Source organism: Eumetopias jubatus, unplaced genomic scaffold, assembly GCF_037043125.1.
Source record: "Eumetopias jubatus isolate StellerSeaLion01/CBP00866 unplaced genomic scaffold, mEumJub1_p1.0 scaffold_17, whole genome shotgun sequence".
NCBI lineage: Eukaryota > Metazoa > Chordata > Mammalia > Carnivora > Otariidae > Eumetopias > Eumetopias jubatus.
The window spans coordinates 26,639,195-26,662,801 of NW_028274823.1; the positions used below are offsets into that span (position 1 = coordinate 26,639,195).

General features: G+C 55.5%; 1 protein-coding gene across 2 annotated transcripts in view; it reads left to right on the forward strand.

Annotated features, from left to right (window-relative positions):
• Positions 1-23,607, forward strand: part of SH3PXD2A (SH3 and PX domains 2A) — a 227,836-nt gene that overhangs the window by 166,637 nt on the left and 37,592 nt on the right. For both annotated transcript variants that reach the window (XM_028098787.2, XM_028098789.2), the window contains exons 7-8: positions 4,852-4,896; positions 11,409-11,540. In XM_028098787.2, coding sequence (XP_027954588.1) covers positions 4,852-4,896; positions 11,409-11,540 — 177 coding nt within the window. The remainder of the gene's footprint in view (positions 1-4,851; positions 4,897-11,408; positions 11,541-23,607) is intronic.

The window sequence follows — 23,607 nt, forward strand, 5'->3', positions numbered from 1 at the left end:
GGCAAATTGAACCCACTTCTCACTGCTGTGGAGTTACTCAAGGTTAAGAGAAACCATATTAGGACCCAGTCCCTTTGCTAACCTGGCTCTATCCAGGTGTGTTTTCAGGTAGTACTTGGGTGTCTCCTGTTTGGGGGTTCCTTCCAGGCCGGGGCACCTGTGTGATTGTTAAGTGATTTCTCATATTCACCTGGACCTGACAAGAAGCAGGTTCAGCATCTTAGAAGTATCCTCGGGTCACCGCATGTGACCAGGAGCTGCAGGCACCTGGTCTTCTCAGGGCCTGGATTCTGGCTGATCTTGCGAGGGAGGGGAGTGCCGTGGGAGGGAGGGGGGTGCCGTGGGAGGGAGGGGAGTGCCGTGGGAGGGAGGGGAGTGCCGTGGGAGGGAGGGGGGGAGTGCCGTGGGGGGGAGGGGAGTGCCGTGAGAGGGAGGGGGTGCCGTGGGAGGGAGGGGAGTGCCGTGGGAGGGAGGAGGGGAGTGCCGTGGGAGGGAGGAGGGGAGTGCCGTGGGAGGGAGGGGGAGGGAGTGCCGTGGGAGGGAGGAGGGGAGTGCCGGGGGGGGGGGGAGGGGAGTGCCGTGGGAGGGAGGAGGGGAGTGCCGTGGGGGGGAGGGGAGTGCCGTGGGGGGGAGGGGGTGCCGCGGGAGGGGGGAGGGGAGTGCCGTGGGAGGGAGGGGAGTGCCGTGGGAGGGGGGAGGGGAGTGCCGTGGGAGGGCCAAGGGAGGGGCTTGTCTCCACACCTGCCTCCCCCTCACACACTGCTGCAGTCACCAGCTTGTCCCCCTCACCCACGCCCTCTCTGTCCTCATTCCTCCCTGTCCAGAACCTTTCACAGGCATTAGGCCATTGCACTCTCAAAACAACTCTACAAAGAAGACGAGGTAAGTATTTTTATCCCCACTGTACGGAAGGAAAAGAGGCCCAGAGAAAGGGCTAAGTGTCCCAGGATCAGGGAGCTGAGTGGTAGGGTAAACACAAGAAGCAAGATTTTAAAAGAATTCTTGCCTCAGTTCTCTGCCCTCTGTGCATCTTGAATGAATTGCTTTAATTTTTTTTTTCACTTGAGTTTCCATACACTGAGTATGTGTTTAAGTGGTTTTCCCTGGAAAGGTGGTTTAGTTCTCTAGAAAGATTCATTTCAGCTGTGGAGTACTTGCATTATGGAGACTAGCAGGTTTCTGCTGGGAGAGCCTAGAACATCACACAAGGACCTCGGCTGTTGCTAGGCCCAAATGCTTGATTTTACGGACCTGAGCATTGAGGCTCGGAGAAGTTGAGCCGCTTGCCCCAGGTGACAGAGGCTGGTTTTTAGCAAAACCAGTTGTGCAGATTCCCAGTCTGGAGCCCCTGGTCTTCCACTGCCCCTGCCGCTGCCCTGTAGCGCCCTTGGTTCTGTCACCAGGGGAGGTGGGGGAGATGGCTGGAGGGCAGGAAGCTGTTGGGTTGTCTCGGTCACAGCTGCTCACCTGGCTGTGCCTGTCCCTTGCTCCCTCATCCCGTCCCTCTGTCTCTGCTTTCCCAGCCCACAGCCGGCAGCCTCGTCTGCCTCCTGGCTGGAGGGCCGGGGTTTGTGAGCCAGGGTCTCTCCTCCTCTGTTCATTGTAAGGAGGCGGGGCGGGGGGTGGGGGTGTCCTTCCCACCCTGGGTGAGGCCTTGCTCGGGTGGGCTGGAGACAAGGCACTCCAACGTGGGGAGAGATTTGGGGTGGGAGCAGCGGAACTGGATTAATTCTGCAGATCCAGGGGGCTGGGAAATAAATCATGTTTTTAAAAAGACAGGCTCGTTTCTGGTCCACTTCCCATTTTCCTTTGGAGAGTGAAGGGAAGGCCTGCTCATGGGGGGTGCAGGGGGTGGGCATGAGCTTGGGTTGTTCCACACTTAGCAGTGGAGCTCTGTTTCCAGAGGCCGAGGGATTTCTTCCTGTCCTGCTCCACACCCCTCCCCCCATAGGCCCTCCCAAATTCCCAAACCCCAAGGACCTGGAAGGGCATCAGGCCATTCGAGATAATTCTTGAAAAAATCCTCCAAGCAGCATAGACCTTGTGAGCCTTTAGTCTAGGTGGGCCAAGGGTCCCCACCTCTCTCCCCTAGGATTTGGGGGTATCCACCCATTGAGGGAAACAGCAGCTCCCCCGCTCTGACAGCCCTCATCTTCTAGCATGGAAGATGATGGCAAGCCACTGCTCATGGGCCAAGCCCAGCGCACCATGTAGTTTTGTAAGTAAAGTTAATATTGGTATACAGCCTCCTCACTCCTCTACAGAGTATGAGGGGCTGCTTTTGTACCATAACAGCAAAGGTAAGTAGTCTTGACAGAGACCTCATGGCCCCCAAAGCCTAAAATTAGTGACTCTGGCCCTTTACAGGAAAAGTTTGTTAACCCCTGTTCTAGCAGAACAAGTAAGTCTTCCTCGGTTCTCCAGGCCTAAGCCAAATAATTTCCCTTGGCTCACTGAAAGAGGTTAGCATTTTCCAAAAGTCTTCCTTATGAAGAACCCAAAAGAAACCAAAATGGACGGTGTGCAAAGTAACGAAGCCAGCAGAGATGGGTAGAGATGTGAACCCTCTTAGCTCGGTCTGCATAGGGCTGAGTGGGGCCAGATGGTAGAGCTGGTGTGGGCCTGCCCAGGGTGCTTAGGATGGCCTTGCTGGCTGACAGGCCACTTGGCCACCTTTGGGGTACAGCAGCAGGGAGTTATCACCCCAGCTTCAAGCCTCAGAGGGCCTGGGCAGGTCCACTTTGTGTCAGCCCTACCAGGACATGAAAACTGGGCCAGCATAGCTCTTGCTGCCCAGGGAGGCTTCGGGCTGCAAGTCCTGGTGAGAGGCTCCGGCCATAGGATGTTTGTTTCTGGGTGCAGTCTCCAGGGTCTCTCTACCCCCAGTCCCAGCTGACCTGGTGTTTGGGGGTTGTCTACAGGAAGGCATCTGCGTTTTCTTGGCACATCTGGTATCAAACACTGTCTGGTTCTCAACCTTGCAGCCCCAGGAGGAGGATTTTCCTGGTAGCCCCAGGGTTGGTTTGAACCAAGCTCATGGGAGATGTTGCCGATGGTGGCTAACCGTCATTGAGCACTGACTGTATACCAGGCACTATGCAGAGCACTTACTGCATATTACCTCATTAATCCTCGTAGCTACCTAGAAAGGAAGTATATCGTCTCATTTCCATTTTTACAAGTGAGGGAACAGGTTCAGGGAGGCTAAGGAGGTCCCTCATAGGGGAGAATCCACACAGTCAGACTCCGGAGGCCTTGCTAAACCCCTCTACCAGACCCTCTCTCCGCTGGCTACAGTGGGAGCTGGAAGGGCTGGGCTTCCCAGTTCTGCGTGGGGAGCCAGCCTGCAACTGGTAGGTGACTTGCTGAGCAAGGGAGAATCAGGTGCTTTAAATGATGGGTAGCATCCACTGATCGCCTGAAGTCTGTGGCCCCGCACGAGATGGGCATGGTACTAGCTGTGTGACCTTAGGTGAGTTACTTAACCTCTCTGGTTCATTTTCCTCACCTACGAAGTGGAAGGAGTACCTTATCATTTCAGGTTTATTCTGAAAAGCAAATGAATTACCGCATGTATGTGTTCAGCATGATGCTTGGTGTACAGTAAATGCTACGTAAACTTTTGCTGCCATTACGGTTATCTTTGCTATCTGCCATTGGGTCAGGCAGCTTTCCTGGCCAGCACTGGGTGCCTCTCAGACTTGCATCTCAGCCTTTCCTTCTTATTGTCCCCACTACAGCCAACACTGTGCTCCTTTGGAGGCAATGAGAAATTCAGCAGAGAAAGCACCCGCCGGGGCTGATTCCAGACCTGATTCCGTTTCTGACCCTGCTACTCTGTGCTTGTGGGAACTTGGGCTGGTTTCCCCTCCAGTGAAATGGGGTGAAAAACGCAGATCCACCTCAAGGGATTGTCAGAGGCAGTAAATGAGTCTCTGTATACTGTGGGTATACTGTCAGTGCTTATTACATGTTGATCCTCTGATATTCTAGAATTGTTCACCCCACTGATTAAGCTGAGAGCTTTCTGCCTCATCACATTACTATTATCACATCTCACCATCGTATGTTCTTTTAGGTTCTTTGACTTCGCTCCTCCCTCTTGGCAGGAAGACAACTTCTAACCTCATTTCACAGATGAGGAAACTGAGGCCCAGATCAGACATGACTGTCTGAGTCTGGGATAGAGCCCTCATCTCTGATGGTCACTAAAGGTCCCTGTCCCTCTGGGTTGGAGTCGGGGTGTTTTAGAGAGTCCAAAGTGAGGCTTCTTTCCAATCTACCCTGACCTGTCTTCCTGATTGGGTAAGGGCTGGGGCTAGGGCTGGACAAGACATCAGAGCCCAGTGGTGAGGTGCCCCACGACTGGAGACTGGCCTTGGGCTCTCCAACCCTGATGTTTGAGGTTCCAGGTCCATGCTGCTGAGCCTGCTGGCCTGGTGAGGATCCTTAGAGCCACCGGGCCCTGTGGGGCCAGCCACCCACCCACATGGCCAGAGAGAAAGGTCCAGGCTGCTTCCTCCAGGCAGTGATAACCCATGGGCCCCGTTCCAGGCAGGGATTGTGTAGGCTTCTCTGTGCTCCAGAGGATTCCTGTGTTTCGGCAGACACCTCATTATCCCCATCCCAGCCGGCTGTGTCCCAGCGCCTCTGTAATCACTCGGGCCCACGCCCAGCAGCCAGCCCAAGGCCAGGAAATCACTCCCCTCCCCTCCCCCGCCTTCCGCCGCCAGCCCAAAGCGGCGCCTGCAGCCACTTGCCTGGTGGACCTCCTGCCTGCCTAACGGTTCTCTCTCCTCCTCTGACTCTCCTCTCTCTCCTGCTGCTGCTTACTCTCGGGGGACTCGGAAGTGTGGCTCTCCAGTTGGGCTGAGTCTCCCAAGAAGGACGTGACAGGTACTGCCCCGAGTGCATGTGTGAGCATGTGTGTCCTGGGCATGCACGTGTGGGAGCTTCTTGCCTGGGGTGGGTCGCGGTCCTTCATCGGCATGCCAGCCCGGCTTCTGGGTCCCCCCTTGTCCTTCCCTTAGCTGTACTCACTGCCCTCCTTCCAATCCTCTCTAGGCCTCAGGGCCAACCTCGGAGCCTGCAATGGGTGATGAGCACATAGCCTAGTGTGTAAACAAATACACTCTGGACCCAGAGCGTGCGGGTTTGTCCCCGGCTCTGCCGTGTCCTGGCTGTGTGAACTTAACCTCCCTGAGCAGTGCGCTGCCACCTCCCAGGGAGCCCGGCTCAGGTGATGAGGCAGCTGTCATCTTGTACGATCGCTCAGCTGGCCATCCCTGTGAGGTGGGCCATCCCTGTGAGTCTCACTTCAGGCAGTTAACTTGAGGCAGAGAGCTGAAGTCCCAGACACCCCCTCCCCCCCACCTCTACCCCCCGCCTCCCGCCACCGCCACCTCCCCAGCCTGGTTTCCAGTGGTCCTCACCGGGGAGCTGCAGCAGGGCAGGGAATCCTGTGACTGATGTCGCAGCCTCCGTGCCCCAGAGCTTGGAGCTGCCTCTGCCTCGGCGGCCTTGCCAGGCTTTGGGCTGCCTGGCCAGGGTGGGCCTGAGGGACTCGGGCCTGTGCCTTGTGTCGAGGCAGAGCTGGGCCAGGGGTCAGGGGCTTTCCTTTAGCCTCTGGTCTTACTGAGGCTGTCTAAGGCTCTCAGCTGCTATAGGGAGACGGTAGCACACAGAGGGGTGGGTTTCCAGAAGGGGCTTCTAGGAGCCCCTCCATTTCTGAGAGTGAAAACACACACACATCCCTATTCTGCCCAAACCTGAGAGCAGAGATTCAGGCTGGGGAGTTGGGGGACAAGGCAGAAGGGTCAGAGGGCCTGGGCCAGCCCCTCCCCACCACAGCTGTGGTCAGGGAACAGGAGGTGGACGTCCTGGGAGGGGGCCAGAGGAGAAAGGCAGCAGGCAGGAGGACCCCTCTGCTGTCCCAGGCTCCTTCCAGTCATCCTTCTGGTGTTGTCTGTGACTAGGGCCTGGGCCTGACTAATCACTGGGCTCCCATCCCTTTTTCCCCTCTCCACGAGCCAGTGAGCCAGAGCCCACTTGGCCTACAACAATACATTTTATTCACGAAACGTATAGCCTGGCCGCCCGGAGGCCTGTAGAGAAGCCGGCAGGCCAAGTCCAGCCCAGGAGGAACCAGTTGTGAGGGGCTTGGAGGGACCTTTGGTGGGATGCCAGGGTTTGGGGGGTCCTTGAGAACGTGGGGAGCCTGGGGCGGGGGCCACCGCAGGGCTTGGCTTCTCAGGATGAGCCCAGCTGTTTGGAGTGAGAGGCTGAGGGGAAGCAGTGTGGGCCGGGGAAAACCAGCCAGAGGAGGAGTTCAGGGCTGGAGTCTTGGGCAAGCCTCCAGCTCTCTCTGGGCCTTGGTTTCCCCACCTGGAATGTCAGAGAGGGCACGAGGCAGGAAACTCAGAGGGAAGGGGCTGATGTGGGGGATCCTCGTAGATAAGAGTCCTGGGGCTGCTTAGCCTGGCATCCTCCCCAGAGTGGGCCCAGGGGGCTCTGATCTGGCTCTCCAGCTGGCAAGGATCTACTGCCTGCCAGGAGGTGCGGTTTGAGAGAGGCATGTTTCAGGGACACAGCCACAGCCACCCTTTTCCTGGCGCCTGTGGCCCTTGCCTTGAGCTGCCTGCTTGTTCTGAGGCTGCAGGGGAACCTGAACCCCTCCTGCTCCTCCCCATGTCTCCCATTTCCTGTTTGCTTTATAAACAGTGTCTACAGTTTACATAGGGCATTAACCCTATCACCTAGTTCCATGCACAGAACAACCCATTGAGGGTAGGTACTGGTACTGTACCTCTTTACAAATGAGGAAACTGAAGCTCAGAGAGGTTAAGTGTCCTCCCCAGGGTCACAGAGCTAGTAAGGGCAAAGCAGGACTGGACCTCAGACCCTCAGACTTGAATCTTCTGCTTTTGCATCTTGAATCACAGGCAGCTGAGGCCAGTGCCCTGTCCTATGGCACCAGGCCTGGGGCAAGTACTCTCGTCAGGGAGACTCTTTTCTAAAGCACGCGGCTGACTAGGGCTGAGTGCCCCACAAACAAATCCAGCAGAGGCCAAGAGTGAGCACCATGGCTAGAGTAAAATCCGGCAGCTCCTGGAGGGTCAGAGATGGTTGGGTAGAACTGGGGTTGGTGGAAGAAGCGAAGGCATTCCAGGCAGGGGGAGCAGCTAAGGCAAAGGCTTGGAGGTTAAGAACCTACATAGAACAGTGTGGTGGGCACGTGGTGCCCTCAATACATATGTTGACTCATGAACGTGGCCTGGAACAGGGGGGTTATATGTCAGGGAACTTGGGGAACTCAGATTGTCAGAAAGACTGAGCTTGAATTTGGCCTTTATTCTGTAGGCAACAGGGACCCATTGAAGGTATTGGAGCAGGGGGCTGACTTGGCAAAAACCTCATTTCGAAGTTTAAGTTGGCAGGCAGAATCAGGCAGGAGCCAGGGGTCCATCCAGGTGGTAGTTGGAGGAATGCAGGTGTGGGGAAGGGCTCCAAGGACCTGCCAGAACCCTAGCAGATCCAGCCAGGGGCTCTGAGTAATAAGGGGCCCATCCCTGGATAAGACTGCTACAAAGTCCCCTTCCAACCTGGGAGGGGCTCTCCTCTCTAGAAGGGGTACACCCCTTCTCCGTGCCTCTGTCAAACCCTTCCCGTCTGAAGACTGGAGCCTTCATCCACTGCCCCTGCCCCTCCTCCTCCTTTGGGCTGACTCCTCCAGCCCCCAATTTTCCAGGCCTTGGCTGGGAGGGGATCCAGAGCAGCCTCTGTGGGATGACATCACCTACCGGCCTGCCTGCCGAGTGGTTTCTCATCTGGATACCTGCTCGCCTCGCACGCCTGCCCGCCTGCCCGGGCAGCCCTGGGCAGGCAACATCCTCAGAGTCAGATGCCAGAGAGAGGGAGCTGGGAGCCTGCATGTGCTGGGGGAGGGGAGTGCAGCCAGGAGGGCCGAGTGTCTGTGTGTCCGTCTGTCTGTCCCACAGCCTTTGGAGCAGCCTCCAGGAGGTGCCACTGCCTGTCTTCTGTGCTCTGGAATCCCTGGAGAATGTTCTCTTTTCTACCTGTGTTCTGAAATGTCAGTCTTCAGAAAGCTTAGGCCAATTTTCCAAGGGGCTCAGGGGCCAGGGCAGTGGGGCGGGATTTTTTCCCCTCTGAAATTTTGCCTCAGATTCCCTTGGCTTGGATTAAATTAAGCTGAGGTCTCTCCACTCCCCAGCACCCCAGCTTGTCCTCTCTAGCAGCTTTTGGCCACAAACTCATCGCTCCTTGCTCTTCTGTGCCTCTGTTTCCCTGTCTCGCCTTTCCCCCTTCCACAGTTGTCCAGTTTTCCCAAATGTCAGAGGTGAGGCCCTGCCTGGTTTAGCTCTAGTGACTTCTGAAACAAACCACTAAATCACTCCATTCATCTCTCTACCTATTTGTTCATTTCATTCATTCATCTTGCACACACTTACTGAATGCCTACTACCTAATAGGCCCTGTGGTCTGCTCAACAGATGTAGCAACGGTCAACAAGGAACCCACACTCCAGTCTTTATTAAATACCAACTGTATGCTGGGTCAAAGATAGGGTGAGGCAGGGTCCCTCTGGGAACCAGGGATCAATGGCTCTCTGCAGGTGGCATATAGTAGAGAAGTTCAGAACACGAGCGACCCCCTATTGGTGGGTGTGGGTTCAAGTCCCAGCTGTGTGACCTTAGGAAAACTGCTTACCCTCATGAGCCTCAGTCTGCCTATGTATAAAATGGGTCTATAACAGAACCTACCACAAAGGCTTGTTGTGAGGATCCAGCGAGACAATAAAATGACTCAGTCAGGTGCTTGGCATTGTGTTGACTGTGCGTGAGCTCCTGAGGGTCTGCTGTTAATTGTTAGTATAATCTGGGCTCTTGGGGTCTGGAAGCTCTCTGACCCGCTGGGAGCTCCTCTTTTCTGTTTGTAGCCAGAGTTTTCCTTTCCCACAAACTGAAAGGAAACCCCTGTATCTCAAAGGGCAGGGGCTGGGCCTTTTTGTGTTAGGTTCACTGAAGAGGTGCTCTTGGCCACCGAGGCACTGCCGTCCCCCCATGGGTACAGCGAGGTAGTCTCTGTCAGCACCATGCCCGGTGCTGCCTCTGTCGGGCCGGCAGGGGCAGGCGCAAAAGCTGGCCCCATCTGAGTGCAGAGTGGGCTGGCCCTGCTGCCCAGCTGTTGGTCGCATTTCTGCCTGAAATCCGATCCAGGCTTTGGTGGGGCTGCCTGGGGCTGTGCGTGTGCGGATCCATGTGGCAGGGCTCGCCAGGGACAGGGTCCCTTCTGGGGCTCCAGAGGGTTGAGCTGGGGCTGTGGGGCCCACCCCTCATGGGAGAAAACCGTCAGGGGCAGTGGGTTTCTTTCCTTCTGTTGCTCCCTGCCCTGGGTTGGATGGGGCCTTCCTCACAGAAAGACCCAGAGGTCTAAGCGGTGCCTCCCTCCCCTGGCTGCACCTGGGAACCACGGGGGAGGAGGGAGTGTCCAAAAAATACCGACCAATTAAATCGGACCTCTGGGGGTGGGACCCAGCCTTCGGTATTCTTTCAGAGCCCCCCAGGCAATTCTGTGGAGCCAAGTTGAAGATCACTGTGCTGGAAGAATGGGTGCCCGGAAACAGAAATCTGAGGGGCAGTTCTTTAATGGAAAGAGAGATGGGCTTGAACCTAAAACACTGAGTGAGTTTGGTTCTCTTCATAGCAGCTGTGTGAGCTGAGGCAAGCCTCTTGCCCTCTCTGGGCCTCTGAGTTTTTTTTTTTAATAAAGATTTTTATTTAGTTATTGAGAGAGAGAATGGTAGAGAGAGAGCATGAGAGGGAAGAAGGTCAGACGGAGAGGCAGACTCCCTGCTGAGCAGGGAGCCCGATGCGGGATTCGATCCCAGGACTCCAGGATCATGACCTGAGCCGAAGGCAGTCGCTTAACCAACTGAGCCACCCAGGCACCTGAGTTGCCTCTTGTGAAATGGGAAGGTAGAAAGGTTGTGGTGAGGATAAAATGGGACAGGGTACGTGCCTGACACAGGCCATGTGCCGAGTTAGACTCAGGCGTGTAAGGAATGTGGCTGTAGGCTAAAGCACCAAGGGAGCTGTAGGGAACCTAGGGACCCTCTCAGCCATTTCTATAGCCATGCAGGTGGTGGGTCCCCTAGGCTTCCAGGAGATTGACAGATGTATAGGGTGGTAGACACATAGTTAAAGTGTGGTAGGAATTCCCTTTGGGCTGCGGGTGGTCTGGGAAGGCTTCCTGTAGGAGGTGACCAATAGGTCTCTGGTTTGTGGTTCCTTTCAGCTCCTAGCAGGGCATGCCCTGTCTTAGGTGTTTTGTCCCCACCTCTGGGAGCCTACAGCCCTTCTGCCCTCCTTCTGCAGAGCCCCACCTTTTGACCGCTCAACTGCCAGAGGCTTCCCAGAGCCTGACCACAAAGCCCAGCACTAAAAGGTAGAGGGAGACTGAATCAGTCTCCATGTGGCCGGAGGGCAGCCACCAAGCCGGAGTGAAGCCGGGCTAGGGCTGGTCTGTCTGCAGCAGGCCCCTGGGCTCAGTGGCAGCGCCTTGGTGAGCCGAACTTGAGGAAAAGTTGGCGGGGGGCGGGCTGGGCTTGCCTGGCTGCTGGCGCTGGGACTTTCTTCTTGGGTTTCAAGTAAACAGTCTCGGCCCTCCTCCCCCTCCCCTGCCTCCACCCCTGGCTCCTCATTCGATGGGTCTCATGTGTTTCTATTTAAGGGTTGCGAGTAAACCCCAGTGATTGGCGGCCTCAAACCCTCTTGACTTCTCGCCTGGGCCCGAGCTGTGGAGACTTCTCTGCTGCTCGCTCCCTCTCCCTCCCGAGGGGAGGACCGCAGCCTCTCTTTTCTCTGGGTTCACAGAGGCAGGGAGGAGAGGCACGAGCCCTCCTCCTTGCCTCGCCTTTCTCTCTCTCTCTCTCTCTCTCTCTCTCCCCCTCTCCCCCCCCCCTCCGCTCGGCCTCAGCCCTCATGGGCGGCCCTCCCGTCGCGCCCCTGCCAGCCGAGGGGTCTGGGGAGACCACGTCCGCACCAGGCCTCTCCTCCAGCTCGCTTGTGCCGGGCTGTGACTGACTCATCGCAGCGGCGGGCTCTTCCTCTCGGGTTCCCGGGCCTCCGCTCGGCCCGGCTGTCCCCCTCCCCCCCCCTCCGGCCCGGCTCCCCATGTCCCCCGGTCCCCGCCGTGCAGCGGGCCGGTGTGGGGCCTTGCTATATGGCCTGTCCTTGGGGCCCGGCGAGCTGCGAGCCCCGGCTGCGGGCGGCCCCTCGGAGCGGCAGCGGCGCTGGCGACCGAGCAGCCTCCCCCGATGGACAGGGGGCGCCCCGGCCGCGGGGCCATGGCCGGCCGCTGGCTCACCGCATGCTTTCTGCCCTCGCCAGGTGCCGACACCAACGCCGAGCCCATGATCCTGGAACAGTACGTGGTGGTGTCCAACTATAAGAAGCAGGAGAACTCGGAGCTGAGCCTCCAGGCCGGGGAGGTGGTGGATGTCATCGAGAAGAACGAGAGCGGTGAGTGCCCAGATGGCCGGCCTGGCTCCCGGGATGGACAGACGGCCGGACGTCTGGCTGGTTTTGTTCCCTACCTCCTCCCCCACCTCTGCAGCTGTACTCTATTTCCATCTGGTGGGGGAGAGGGCTGAGGAGGCCGAAGTTTCCCCTGTTGGTTTGGGCTGCAGGCCAGCATTTTGCCTGGTGGTGGAAGAATGTCTCCCCAGCCCCAGGGAAATGAACCGGCTTGTGTGCATGCAAGGCCAGGGTGGCAGAAGCCGGTACAACAGCCCAGCCCCTGTTTGGGGTCCCCGTGCCCACTGAGGCCACAGGGAAGGTGGCTCCCGGCTCAGGGGGCACCTTAGGGCAGCTTCCCCTGTTGGCGCCATCTTCCAAGCCAGGGTCCGGGCAGGGGCGAGATAAGCCGACTAACTGGTGGGGAAGGCTGGCCATGACGTCACCCCACGGGTTGTCTCAGGAAAGGCTAGGCCTGTGGGATTTGGCTAGTGTCTGGGTGGTGAGCTGACTGCCCCCTGCAGAGCTGAAGGCTGCCAGGACCTGGGAAGAGGGCCCAGATAGGGGGAGAAGGGGGCCAGGGAGGGCCCTACCACAGCCGCCCTGTCATTGGGAGCTGAGGCTTTGTCTCGTCTGGGGCCCTGCCCATGGCTCTTCAAGGGCTGCTGGTTCCACGGTCCTCACCGGGACCACAGGTGCGGCAGGCATCTCTGCACGTGGAGGGAGGAGCGCCTGAATCGGTCAGTCTGGGGTGCAGGGCCAAGACCTCCATCAACAGTTTGCCTGTATCCTGCTGGGGCTTGAATTGGTTGCTGGGGTGTTTTGTTTTGGTTCCAGTTAGCTGCAAGGGAAGGTCCCTTGCACGGGATCCTCTTTGGGCAGTATTTGGACACTCCCAGAGGGGAGGGGCCTGGTTTTCTTTTCCTGTCCTGCTCAGTTCCCTTCCCTTCCAATATTTTGAGCCCTGAAAGGACAGACCAAAGGATGACTGTACCCATTCTATAGATAGAGTAACCGGGGCACAGACAGACTGAGGGGAAATGAGTCCTCTGAGGGCAAAAGCAGAACAGGGACATACCTGGGCCCCTGATTCCTATGCCTGTGGGCAGCAAGTAGCTGTAGAGGTGCTGAGGAAATCCCAGCAGACCTCCTGGGGAAGGTGAGCTCAGGCTCCTGCTGCAGGAGGCTCAGGAGCTGTGCTCCCTGAGAACAGAGCTGTGATGCCAACATAGGTCTGACTCCTGGCCCTCCTGGGTCTGGGGTCCTGACAGACCTTTCAGAGAGGTCAGGCTTTGTCTTTGTGCTTGGAGTCATTGGCAAGGTGGTTGGCAAAGGCCGTCCCCACCTGGCAGAGCCGCACCCCTAGCCTAAGGCCTGAGCCCTTCACCCCAGGCACCTACACTGCTCTGCTACTTGCACACCTTTGCCTTCAGCCTTTGTCCTAGTACCACCCCTACCTACTCGTCCCCACCCCTCACCCCGCCTACCCTCTAGGAAGCTGGCATTGTCACAGGGGCCTGGCTCTGGAAACCCTGAGCACCTCCAGACCCAAAGGAAGGGATCTTTGATGGTGTCGGAGGCACCTGCTGAGGCAGACGTTTTGGAGCGCGTTCCGAGGGGAGACATGTGCCCACTTCTCTGTATAAGGTCAGGGCTGCTCAGAAGTAGAGTTCTGGCTTAGAGACCCTCCTGCCACCTCCCCTGCCTTGTGTCACCAGCACAGCTATATAACCCCCATGGTTCTGGGTACCAGCCACTGGCCAGGATGGAAAAGACCCCACACAAAAGGAAGTCAGCATGCTCGGAGACTCTGATTCCAGGGACGTCCTCCCTCTACCTTCCCATCCCATACCCAGGATTCTAGGAATACTTGGAAGTCCTACCTAGCGGGGGGAGCCCTGACAGAGTGGGGGCCTGGAAAAAGCGTAGAGACACCTCCGCTCCTGAGGACTCCCTGATGGCTATGTGACTCCCCAGTATGACACACACAGCCTCTGAGGGAGCTACTGTCCCTGGAATTTGGATCCTGCCCACCACCTACTGGCTAGATGGCTGCAAGTCCCTTAATCCCTCTGGGCCTCACTTAATCCTTCTGTAAAATGGAGATAATTTGGTGGCTGCTTAGAAGCAGAAGCTGGAGTAGTGACCTTCCTGAGCCTTCTTCCCAGGTCTGAACTCCATGGCTGGGAGCCCTTTTAGGGCCCTAGATGTCAGGTGGAGAGAGCCTCCCCAAACACAGCTTTTCTCCTTCTCCAGGACTTTTGTATCTTTACTTTTGGTGGAGAGAGCTGCCTAGCAGCGCATGTTTGCACCGGGATCCTGGAGTGCTAGGTCTGCCATGCAAACCCACACTATCTGTTGCTGGCAGAAACCAGGGGGCCTGGCATGTACAGCCAGTTTAACCAGAGAAACTAGGTGGAGAGGAGAGAGCAAGAGGACCAAAGTGCGGATCCCTGCGACAGTGGTTGCCCAGTTCAGGAAGCTGGACGGCTGAGGTGGGGGAGGGGAGGTGTGTTGTGCATCCTGTAAGCTGGCTTTGGAAGGAGTGGTGAGTGAGGCTTTTGAACTCTCTAACAAAGACCCAATTGTTATGCCTCTGACCTTGGGACATGGTGGGCGTGTTAAGGCATTTCCACTCCAATTGTTGAGGCAGTAGCCCCAGTTAGCACCATCCCCACCCTGCAGGGCCTAGCCTTGCCCACTGAGAGCAGGGACTCTGCCTGTGTCCCCTTCTGTCTTGGCTAGAAGTCCCTCGAGTAAAGTGTCCATGGAGGGGTCCACCAACCTCTGGCTCTGCCTGCTCATCCAAGCCCTCTGCCTGGGATCATAGACACCGAGTGATTTGGAGGTGTGGTTTTGCCAGGGCTCTGTAATTTCATTGGTCTAAAGAGAGATGTGTCTGGAAGGCAGTTCAGAGTCAGTAAACAGTAAACACCAGTGCCATGTGATATGTTATCATTTTATTAGAATCAGGAAATGACCCCATGCGGTAGAAGGCTCTTCAAAAATTTTGTGGCTCAAGTGACAGACTGACAGGTTAAGTCATTTTCTTAGAGTCCAACAGCTGAGATCTCTGCCCTCTACAGAGGACGTGGCGGGAAGGTGAGAACAGGCTCATCCCGGGTAGGATCGCCGCAAGAAGCTGGTGACACTGCAGGTTGGGGAGACACGTGGGCTGGGTGAGATGACCACAGGTCTCCCTGGAACATCAGAAGGACGACTCTCTGTCCCACCTTCCAACACGGTGGTCGTAGGTTGTGGGAATTCAGGTTGTTAATTGTTCCTTTGAACTTGGGGCCAAGCAACAGCTGAGAGGATCTGATGTGTACCCAGCACCGAGGACAAGCCTGTTCCTGGGAATGTAGGTGGACAGAAGTCAAGGACCCCCAAAGTGAGACCTGAGCGGCTTCAGGGAAATCCTTTTTGATCAAGCAGTGGGCCTGGGGCCGAGCCAGAAAGCACTCTTTTTTCTCCATTCATGAACAGGGACAGATCCAGCAGAAAGATTCAACAGGTTTGCTTGCTTTGACAAGTCACTGTTATCTTGCCCTTGGGAACCCCTCCATCCTTCCCACAGACAGCAGTACCTGAGACCCCTCCTTTGTGGGAAATTCTTAGGCCTCAAAGACCACATTGGCTTCGCCTTCAAGCAGGTATAATCTGGTCTGACTTCTGGCAGCGTGGTGATGGCAGGATCCCAGTTGCTCTGGTCTGTGTTGAGCAAAGCTTGTCTCTAGCTTTCCAGCATTGCTTCCTTCTTCTTAGGACTAGGGGCCCTGGGAGGACGTGGGGCTCTGAGTCACCAGATGCTCATTCTTTTCCTGCCTCTGCTTTCCTTCTCTGAGTCTTTGTTTCTTTTCTGGCCCCAGCGTGGTAACACTGGGAGTTCTTACACTTCCTTGGAGGCATGTAGCTATAGGACTAAGATCAAAGCGTTGTGCTGGCAAGGAATTTTGAGCTCCACTGGTCCATGCAGGTGAGGAAACTGTCCAGGTGAGAGCACTCAGCCTTGGGGAGTTTGCACATCTCAGTCCTGTCCAAAAATCACTGCTTTAGTCCCAACTGAGTAGTGAGCAGAGGACAGAAGTCCACTCAGACTTGCTCAAGGGACACCTGAAAGGCTGCAGAAAAATCTCACCGAACCTGAGGATGTGAAGTACGTCCCAGCTTCACGGGCACCGGGGGAACCAGAGAGTTGGCCCGAGCCAGATCAAGGCACCCTGGTCTCCGTGTCGCTCTTGGGTGTACCCAAGATGTAGAGCCCCCCGGGATCTTCTCCCTGCCGAGCAGCCTGACTTCTCCTCCTGTCCCCTTAAAACAGCTGCCTATTCACCTGCTGTTGGTCTGTGGCTTCTGGTTCTCTGAGTTCAAAATTTGAAGTGCGAATCTGAATCTGATTGGCCAGCCAGTGACTCGGCCGACCGTAGGTCGGATGTCCTGCCCCGGGCCACTCAGCTGCGTCTGGGAGAAGCCCCGCGGGCTAGAAACATAGCTACCTAGCCAAGCACCTCAGCAGTGGCTGTTGGAAAGCAGGTTTTTTGTTTTTTTTGTTTTTTAAGATTGATTGATTTATTTTGAGAGAGTGAGAATGGGAGAGAGAGAGAGCACATGAGAGGGGGGAGGGCCAGAGGGAGAAGCAGGTTCCCCACCCAGAAGGGAGCCCGATGCGGGACTCAATCCCAGGACTCCAGGATCATGACCTGAGCTGAAGGCAGTCGCTTTAACCAACTGAGCCACCCAGGCGCCCGGAAAGCAGGTTTTAAAGAAAGGAGATATAGAGGGGTAACAAAAAACGTGTTGGGCTGCAAACTATGTTACTTGTTTAGCAGCTATGTGTGTAGTGGAGAAGCAAAGAATCTGGAATCTGAGCACTAGGTTTAAGATCTAATGTTACCCTGACTTTGTGATGTATGTAGGAATCCCTCAGTTTCCTCACCAGTGTAAGGGGGCAGTGATGCACACTGCATGGCCTTTTCTGGAGGAGGCATCAAATGTAACCGTTTATTGTTTGACAGAGAAGACAAACTCATAAGCTTTCTCTCAGATTTGTGTGTCGTGATGATGATTTTGTGCTGGCAAAGGTAATCCATTCTCCAGCCATGTGTTTTTGTGTGTTGGAATCCTTTTAACGTTGAGGGATGTATCTCTTCTGTTACTTTGGTATTTCCTGATGAACATTGTTGTAACTGGTTCTACATGGGCTTTTTATAAGGGAGAAATCTATTTATCTAGTATTCATTTATCCACCCATTCATTCACTTCACAATTTTTATTTTTTAAAGATTTTATTTATTTATTTGATAGAGAGACAGAGTAGAAGCAGGGGGAACGGGAGGCAGAGGGAGAAGCAGGCTTCCTGAAGAGCAGGGAGCCGGATGTGGGGCTCGATCCCAGGACCCTGGGATCATGACAGAAGCCGAAGGCAGTGGCTTAACGGACTGAGCCACCCAGGCGCCCCCACAATTTTTTTTAAAGATTTTATTTATTTATTTATTTATTTGAGAGAGCACATGAGAGGGGGAAGGGTCAGAGGGAGAAGCAGACTCCCTGCTGCGCAGGGAGCCCGATGCGGGACTCGATCCTGAGACTCCAGGATCATGACCTGAGCCGAAAGCAGTCGCTTAACCAACTGAGCCACCCAGGCGCCCTCACTTCACAATTCTTGAATACCTCCTTTGTCCCAGGCCCCATGCTGGTTGGGTGCATGCCCATAACGTTCCTGTCTTTATGAAGCTTAGACTCGCCTCGATGTGAGCATTCTGGGTAGTTAAGGGGTGGACTGTATTGTGAGGCTGGGGCAGCTTCTCAGACTTGACCACGTCTTCAGTGGACTTCTCTGAGGTAGCTTCTGTGTCATCTGCTTAGATGATGTGCTTACTAAGGAACCCCCTGATGGCTAATGCAGACTGCCGAGCTACCCTAGAAAAGAGCTATCCCAATAAAGACAGGATAGGCTGTTTCTAGAAGGGCAGGTTTATTGTAGCCTGCATTGCAGATAAGTGAACTAACACTCTTAGGTTTGCCACAGCCTTTTAAGATTTTGGTTCCACTGAGCCAGCCGCCATCTGCATGTGGTAACTGGCCACCATGAGGTGCTGTCCCAGCTGTCAGACAGCCTTGGTCCCTCTGACCTCTCTTCTCTTCCTAAGTACAGCGCGGGCATGTTCCTACTGTGTCAGCCTAATCAGCAATTTCCAAAGTCCATTCTGGTCTAAGACTATCTCTGGCATGCAGTTGTTCTCCGCTTCACAAAGCTGGCTGGAAGGGAAAGGGCCACAGGGCATAAATCCTGGAGCAGAAGCTGGTATAGTAATTCTGCCTGGGGCCCCTTAGCCCAGCTTTATTCACTGCAGGCTAGAGATTGTTTTGAGAATGACACTGAGGATAGCCTAGTGAAGAAAAATACGGACTTCAGCTTAGATAAGCCTGGTTTTCATCTTGACTTGGCACTTGCTAGTGGCGAGCCTGGGAAAGTTAGTTGGGGCTTCTAAGCATTCGTTTCCTTACCTGTAAAATGGGGATAATTGTACCCACAGCCAGAGGGTTGATCTATGCCGATTCAGAAGGAATTCAGTGCTTGGTGCAGGACCTGGCACGCAGTAAATGCTCAGGACATGGTGGTCGCCAGGAAGACCGCTGGACAAGGGCAGCTCTGCCAAAGGTTGATCTGGGGGCCCACGGCAGGCCAGTTTTCCTCTTATGGCCTCCGTTTCCCTGCCTGGCCAGAGAATGGGTTGTGCTCAGTAGTGTCTGAGGATTCTCTCAGCCCTGTTGGTTTGTGAGGTGGGTAGGGCAAGTGGGGAGCTTCCTGCAGGGCAGTGAAGCCCCCAAACCATGTTGGAGACCAGAGTTGCGCCTTTGCAGCCCTTGCTTGGGTAGCTGTCCTTGCCCCAGCCTGTGACAGGAAAAGAGTTGGAGACGAAAGTCAAGTTCCCATTGGTGACCCAGAGGCAGTATCCTCACAGGGTCTTGAGCTGTGAGCAAGGCTGAGGGAAGAGGAGGGGCTCACCCGTGACCCCTCATGCTGGCTTGACATCACTCCGTGGCTCTGTTGCATGGCACAGAGCTGAAGTACATGAGGGGGGGTGGGGGACTCACAGAGTCAGGGAAGGCTGCCTGGAGGAGTTGGAGGCATCGAGCTGGGCCCTGATAGGCAGATAGGCGAAGGAATTCCTGGTCCACATGAGGGGATACCAGGTGGAGGGCTGGGCCTGCTGGGGCTGAGACAGCAAGGCAAAGCGTCTGGCCGCCCCTAGCAGGTGTGCCCTGATGAAGAAAGTTGGACATTGAGCCACAGTGGAGCGGGGAGGAAGGAGGGGGCCGTGAGGGACGTGAGAACAGTGGCACTTGAAGCAAGCGGGTCTGGCTGGGGCGGCAGGAGAAGGTGTTTCTGAGAACTGGAAATCGCTCTCTCCTCGAGCCAGATCGGCACGGGCTGTTGTCAGGGAGGAGTCCAAGGGCTTGTCGCACTGAGCGCGGCAGGGGACCAGCCACCTGCCTGGAGCCAGCGGCCGGACAGCTGGGGAGCTGGCGGGGGCGGGCGGTACTGTGGCCGCCAGGGCACCGCCGTGTCTTGCCTCCACCTGCTCAGGTGGGGCAAGCGGGGTGGCTGGTCGCTCCAACCTCACACTGGCTCTGTGGACCCAGCTTGTCCTGAGTTGCCCTTGAGCAGTCGTTTCTGAGTGAAGGGGGTGTTTTAGCGGTGACCTTGGCAGTCCAGCTCCAGTGCCAGAGTGAGGCCAGCTGCTCCTCAGGGCAGCACCGATTGCCTTCCGTTTTGAGGGGCAAATAGGCTTACACTGAGTCTGTTCACGGGCGTCTCCAAAAGGCTGCTTTTCTGGGCTTGGACACCAAGGGAACACTTAAACCACACAGCGCCCAGACCCTAGCAAGGCTAATCTTCACATGATATGTCGTCCCTAAATCCGTATTAGTTGACTAAGTGCCAGGCTGGGGTCAGAGGTGATGAGGCCCACAAAGTCCCACCCCCCTGGGGCTCCCATGGAGTGCTGAGACAGTCACAAGGAAACCAGGAAAATAATTTGAGATTTTGAAAAGTGCAGTGCAGGAAACAGGGCCCTTACGACGGTGAATAAGCCAGGGAGGAGGTGATGGGGCGTGGCCAGGGAAGGGCTCTCTGAAGGCCTTCCCTGCTGAGCATGCCAGGAGCTCAGTGAGCAGAGGAAGAACCAAAGGCCCCAGCTGGGCTGGGGAGGGTGGCGGTGAACATAGAGAAGTAGGAGAGGCCAGGTGGTACCAGGCCTAGGTGTGTGGTTCTAGGTATAACAAGCACCACATCCCAGGTAGGAGTCCTGCAGTATAGCCAACAGGTGACCTCTCTCCCCTCCCCGGACGTACCCCAGCCCAGGGGCCCAGGGAGCAAGCACCACTAGATGCCCCCCGCCTGTTCCCAGTACGCACGCACATACGCGGCCTTTGTCGTTGGTAGAAGTGACAGGTCTCCCTGCGTGGCTAAAGTGCAGGGAAAGAGCTCCCCACATAGCATTCCCTCTACCCTTACATCACAGATTTCCACCCTGCGATTGTGGCACTTTCTGGGGAGTATAATTTGTCAGGACCTCAGGGAATTTGGGTTGAGAAATAGCCCCTTGGTTTTTCCCCAGATGACCCCGTGGCCGTGTGATACTACATTCTCAGCACTTGGGTTTCCAGTAACCGCTCGTGGTAGCGGGGGTTGACCGCCCTCCTCTCTCTCAGCATCTTTTCAGATTCCATAACCTCATCCTCTGGGTTCCCAGTGCTGACCCGCACTCCCTGGTCTCATCACAGGGGAAAGCCAGGGTGACCCAGTTAAACCAGTCGCCCTGTGAAGCTTGGTGGGAGCCGGTGTTCACTAGGACGAAGTGGAGAGCGACTTGTGGCTCATGTAACCCCCAGCGTCATTTCTACCTACACTGAAAATGTGCTATATGGAATTCTTGGGGTTTTTTTTGTTTCATTTAATTGTTTCAGTCCCAACTCCACATTTCCCTTTTGAGGCAGGCACTTTTTAGGCTCATGCTAAAATATATTTGCTTCCCCTAAGCTTTTATTGGACTGAATTATGGGGAAGTGGCCCAGGCTCCGTGGGAGGTGAGAGAAAGCCAAACTAAGAGAAAGAGTCTGCCAAGGACTGGCCATAAAGTGAACAAGCCATGAGTAGGTTTTTGAAATTGGTGCACAGATCCCTTTCTCCTGTTACATCTGGCCCATCAGCATTGCCCTGAGTGGCCCTTCGATCACCACGTTCCAGAACCTTGTGTTTTAAGGGACATTCTAAACACAGTGGCCTGAAGCCTGCAAGTCTGTTCTCCTTCGTACCCTGCTGGGGCCGGGTGAGTAGGGGTGTCCTTGAAGAGGTTAAGGCCACCTGGGGACTGCCTGCTCATGCCTGCCCTCCAGTAGGGGATTTGGGACATTTTTTTCAATGGGACTTGTTTCTGAATCAGAATATTTTGTTTTACAAGATATAGAACCGTGCAGTTTGTAAAACCTACTGGCAAGACGAAGGGCAGTTGTTGACATTGTCTCTCAGAGGCGGAAGTTGAAGCCCGGAGAGGTGAAGTGACTTGCGCCAAGGTTGCACAGCTGGGAGGCGGGGTGTGGACTTCCAACACATGCTGTTTATCCAGTGTTTGGAAATCTGGATGTTTGCATATCTCGTGCTTGTGGATTTTACTTCTTTAGACAGTGAAGCCCTGGAGTGCTCTGCTGTGTGAGTTCCCCAGGCCACAGAGAGCAGGAGAACAGAGGTCAGTCTTGCTAAAGCCCTGGCTGGGATAGGAGAAAAGTGGTCAAAAGGGAAGCTTCCTGCAGAAGAGTTGTGTGCATGTTCCAGCATTTGGCTCAGCCTGGTCCGTGGCCAGGGCTGGACTGGACGGGTAGATGGGTTGGGGGCATTTGTGAGACCTGCTACCCGGGGCCCTGTGAGCAGGGCTGAGGGCATGAGGGCAGAGGGCATGAGGGCAGAGGGCAGACAAGCGTCTGAGGCGGCCCACGAGAAGGTGTTCATCCAGCAGTAAGCAGGATAAGGAGGTGTGTCAAGGGCCTTCAAGGGCCCCAAATGTCAGGTGAAGGAGAGCTTTCCCCCTTCCTTTCCCACCAAGCTGAGGGAGACATTTCTGACCATCTGCCTCAACCTCTCCTTTGTCAGAGGAGGAACAGAGCCTGGAAAAGGGAAGCCACCCACCTAGTGTCACATGGCGAGTTCAGGGCCAGGCTGTGGCACAGCTGTGGACCATTGCTGTAGAGGTAGCTGTCTCTGAAGCCTCCTGGCATCTCTCGGCCTCACTGAGGCCTTGCCACCCTCTCAAGGCTGGGCACATCCCAACTTGCCCCCAACTGACTGAGGTTCCCCGGCCTTGGCCCCTCAGCCTGGTGCTAAAGGTAGAACCTGGAGGCTCCAGACTCAGAGGTGCTTCCTACACAGCCCCGACCCTGTACCCCTATACATTCAAACAGACTGATTTTTCACACATGGTGACTTCTCTCCTGCAAGATCATCTTCAGATACCCCAACTTGAGAATACAGATTCCCCACCGTTTAGCAATTCCCCTTCTCTGGGCTGTCCCCCTGGCTGGCTGTGGGTCTCCCCCCAGACCAGAGGCTTGTGCCTTCTCACCCTTCTCATTCCTCCCCAAGAAGGTGATGGGGCTGCTATTGAGGTTGGCCAAGGCCTCCAGTCCCGGGGTTTCTGGACACTCTCTCTTCTTGTTTGTTTTTTGTACTTCTAACTGGTGCTCTTGTAAGGCCCCAGCCTTCTCTCTGCTCAGTGTGCTCACCATCTTTTGAGCTGCTGTGATCAGGATGTATCCACAACAAGGCCTGGGGTCTTGGGCCCCACACCAGCACCTGTAGTGTTGGCTACAGGCTTGTCCAAGGCCTGGCCGGGCCACGTGATCGCTCCGTGCTCTGGGGGGCTCTCCAGTTCCAGCCACCCACATCTTACTCAAGCCACTGGGTCAAGGGATTGCACTTGGCACAGCAGGAATGGGCCAGGCGGCGGTGTGCCCTCATGGAAGGAATGCCAGGCTTTGTAGAAGATCATCTCCGGTTAATCTAGTTTCCAAGCTCAGTTACCCACTAACCAGGTGACCTCAGGCAAGTCACTTTAGTTCTCTGAGCCTCATCTTTCCTACTTATAGAATGGAAATGTGATGGGGAGTGAAGACAGTGCCCACAGTTGTGTTCCAGATACCAAGCACCCCATTCCCGTGACCACGCTTTTACCAAAGCCAGGCAAGAAGCAGGCCTTTCATCTCCATAGTTCCAGAGCTTCTAAGGTCCCTTCTAACCCCCGGGGCTCCGAGAAAAAGTCAGTTTCAGCTTAGAGGGAGCAGGTGAGGGGAATATGACCATGTTGGCAAGCCTTCAGCCAGCTCTCCGAAGCAGCCAAATGGGTCACTGGCTGCAAACATTGCTGGGTTTGTAATGATGATCACAGGACTCATGGGCTCCTGGACACCTTTGGAATGGGCTTTGTGAGGCCAAGTGCTTCGCAGATTAAATTTCCGGAGAAAGAACAGTTGAGAAAGTCTTGAGCTTTGCAGAGCCGTTTCTGTGCTATGGCAGCAGAAAGGGGGTGTATGTGTATATGTGTGCGTGTGTGTCTTTTCTCCCCTAATAAAAGGGAGGGGCGATAGGCAAAAGAGGAAGATGATGCGATCCCTCCAATTCCAATCCTCCCTCTCCCCTTCAGTTTGCATCAGCCAGTGGGACTGTGGGTGCTGCTGTGTTTTCCAGGCTGGTGCTGGTAACAGAAGGAATATGATTAGTATTATGGAATTTCATGGTTGGGGTTGGGGGGTGGCTTCTTCCCCCCTTTTTTTAAATAAATGTTTTGAAGAGTTGCCCTGGAGAACTGCTGAAAGCAGTGGCTGATGGACGTTTTTGGTCATGTAAGGCGAGGACAAGATTATCCAAGTGAGCGAGGGTGTCTCTCCCCTTCAGCCTGCTGCCGGGTTCCAGGGCCATCCTGCCAGAAAGCAAGCAAGGGGCCGTAATCACAAACAGGCCAGGATCAGTTACAACCAGAAGTATTACTTTAGACTCTTGGCTTTGATGGGGAAGAAT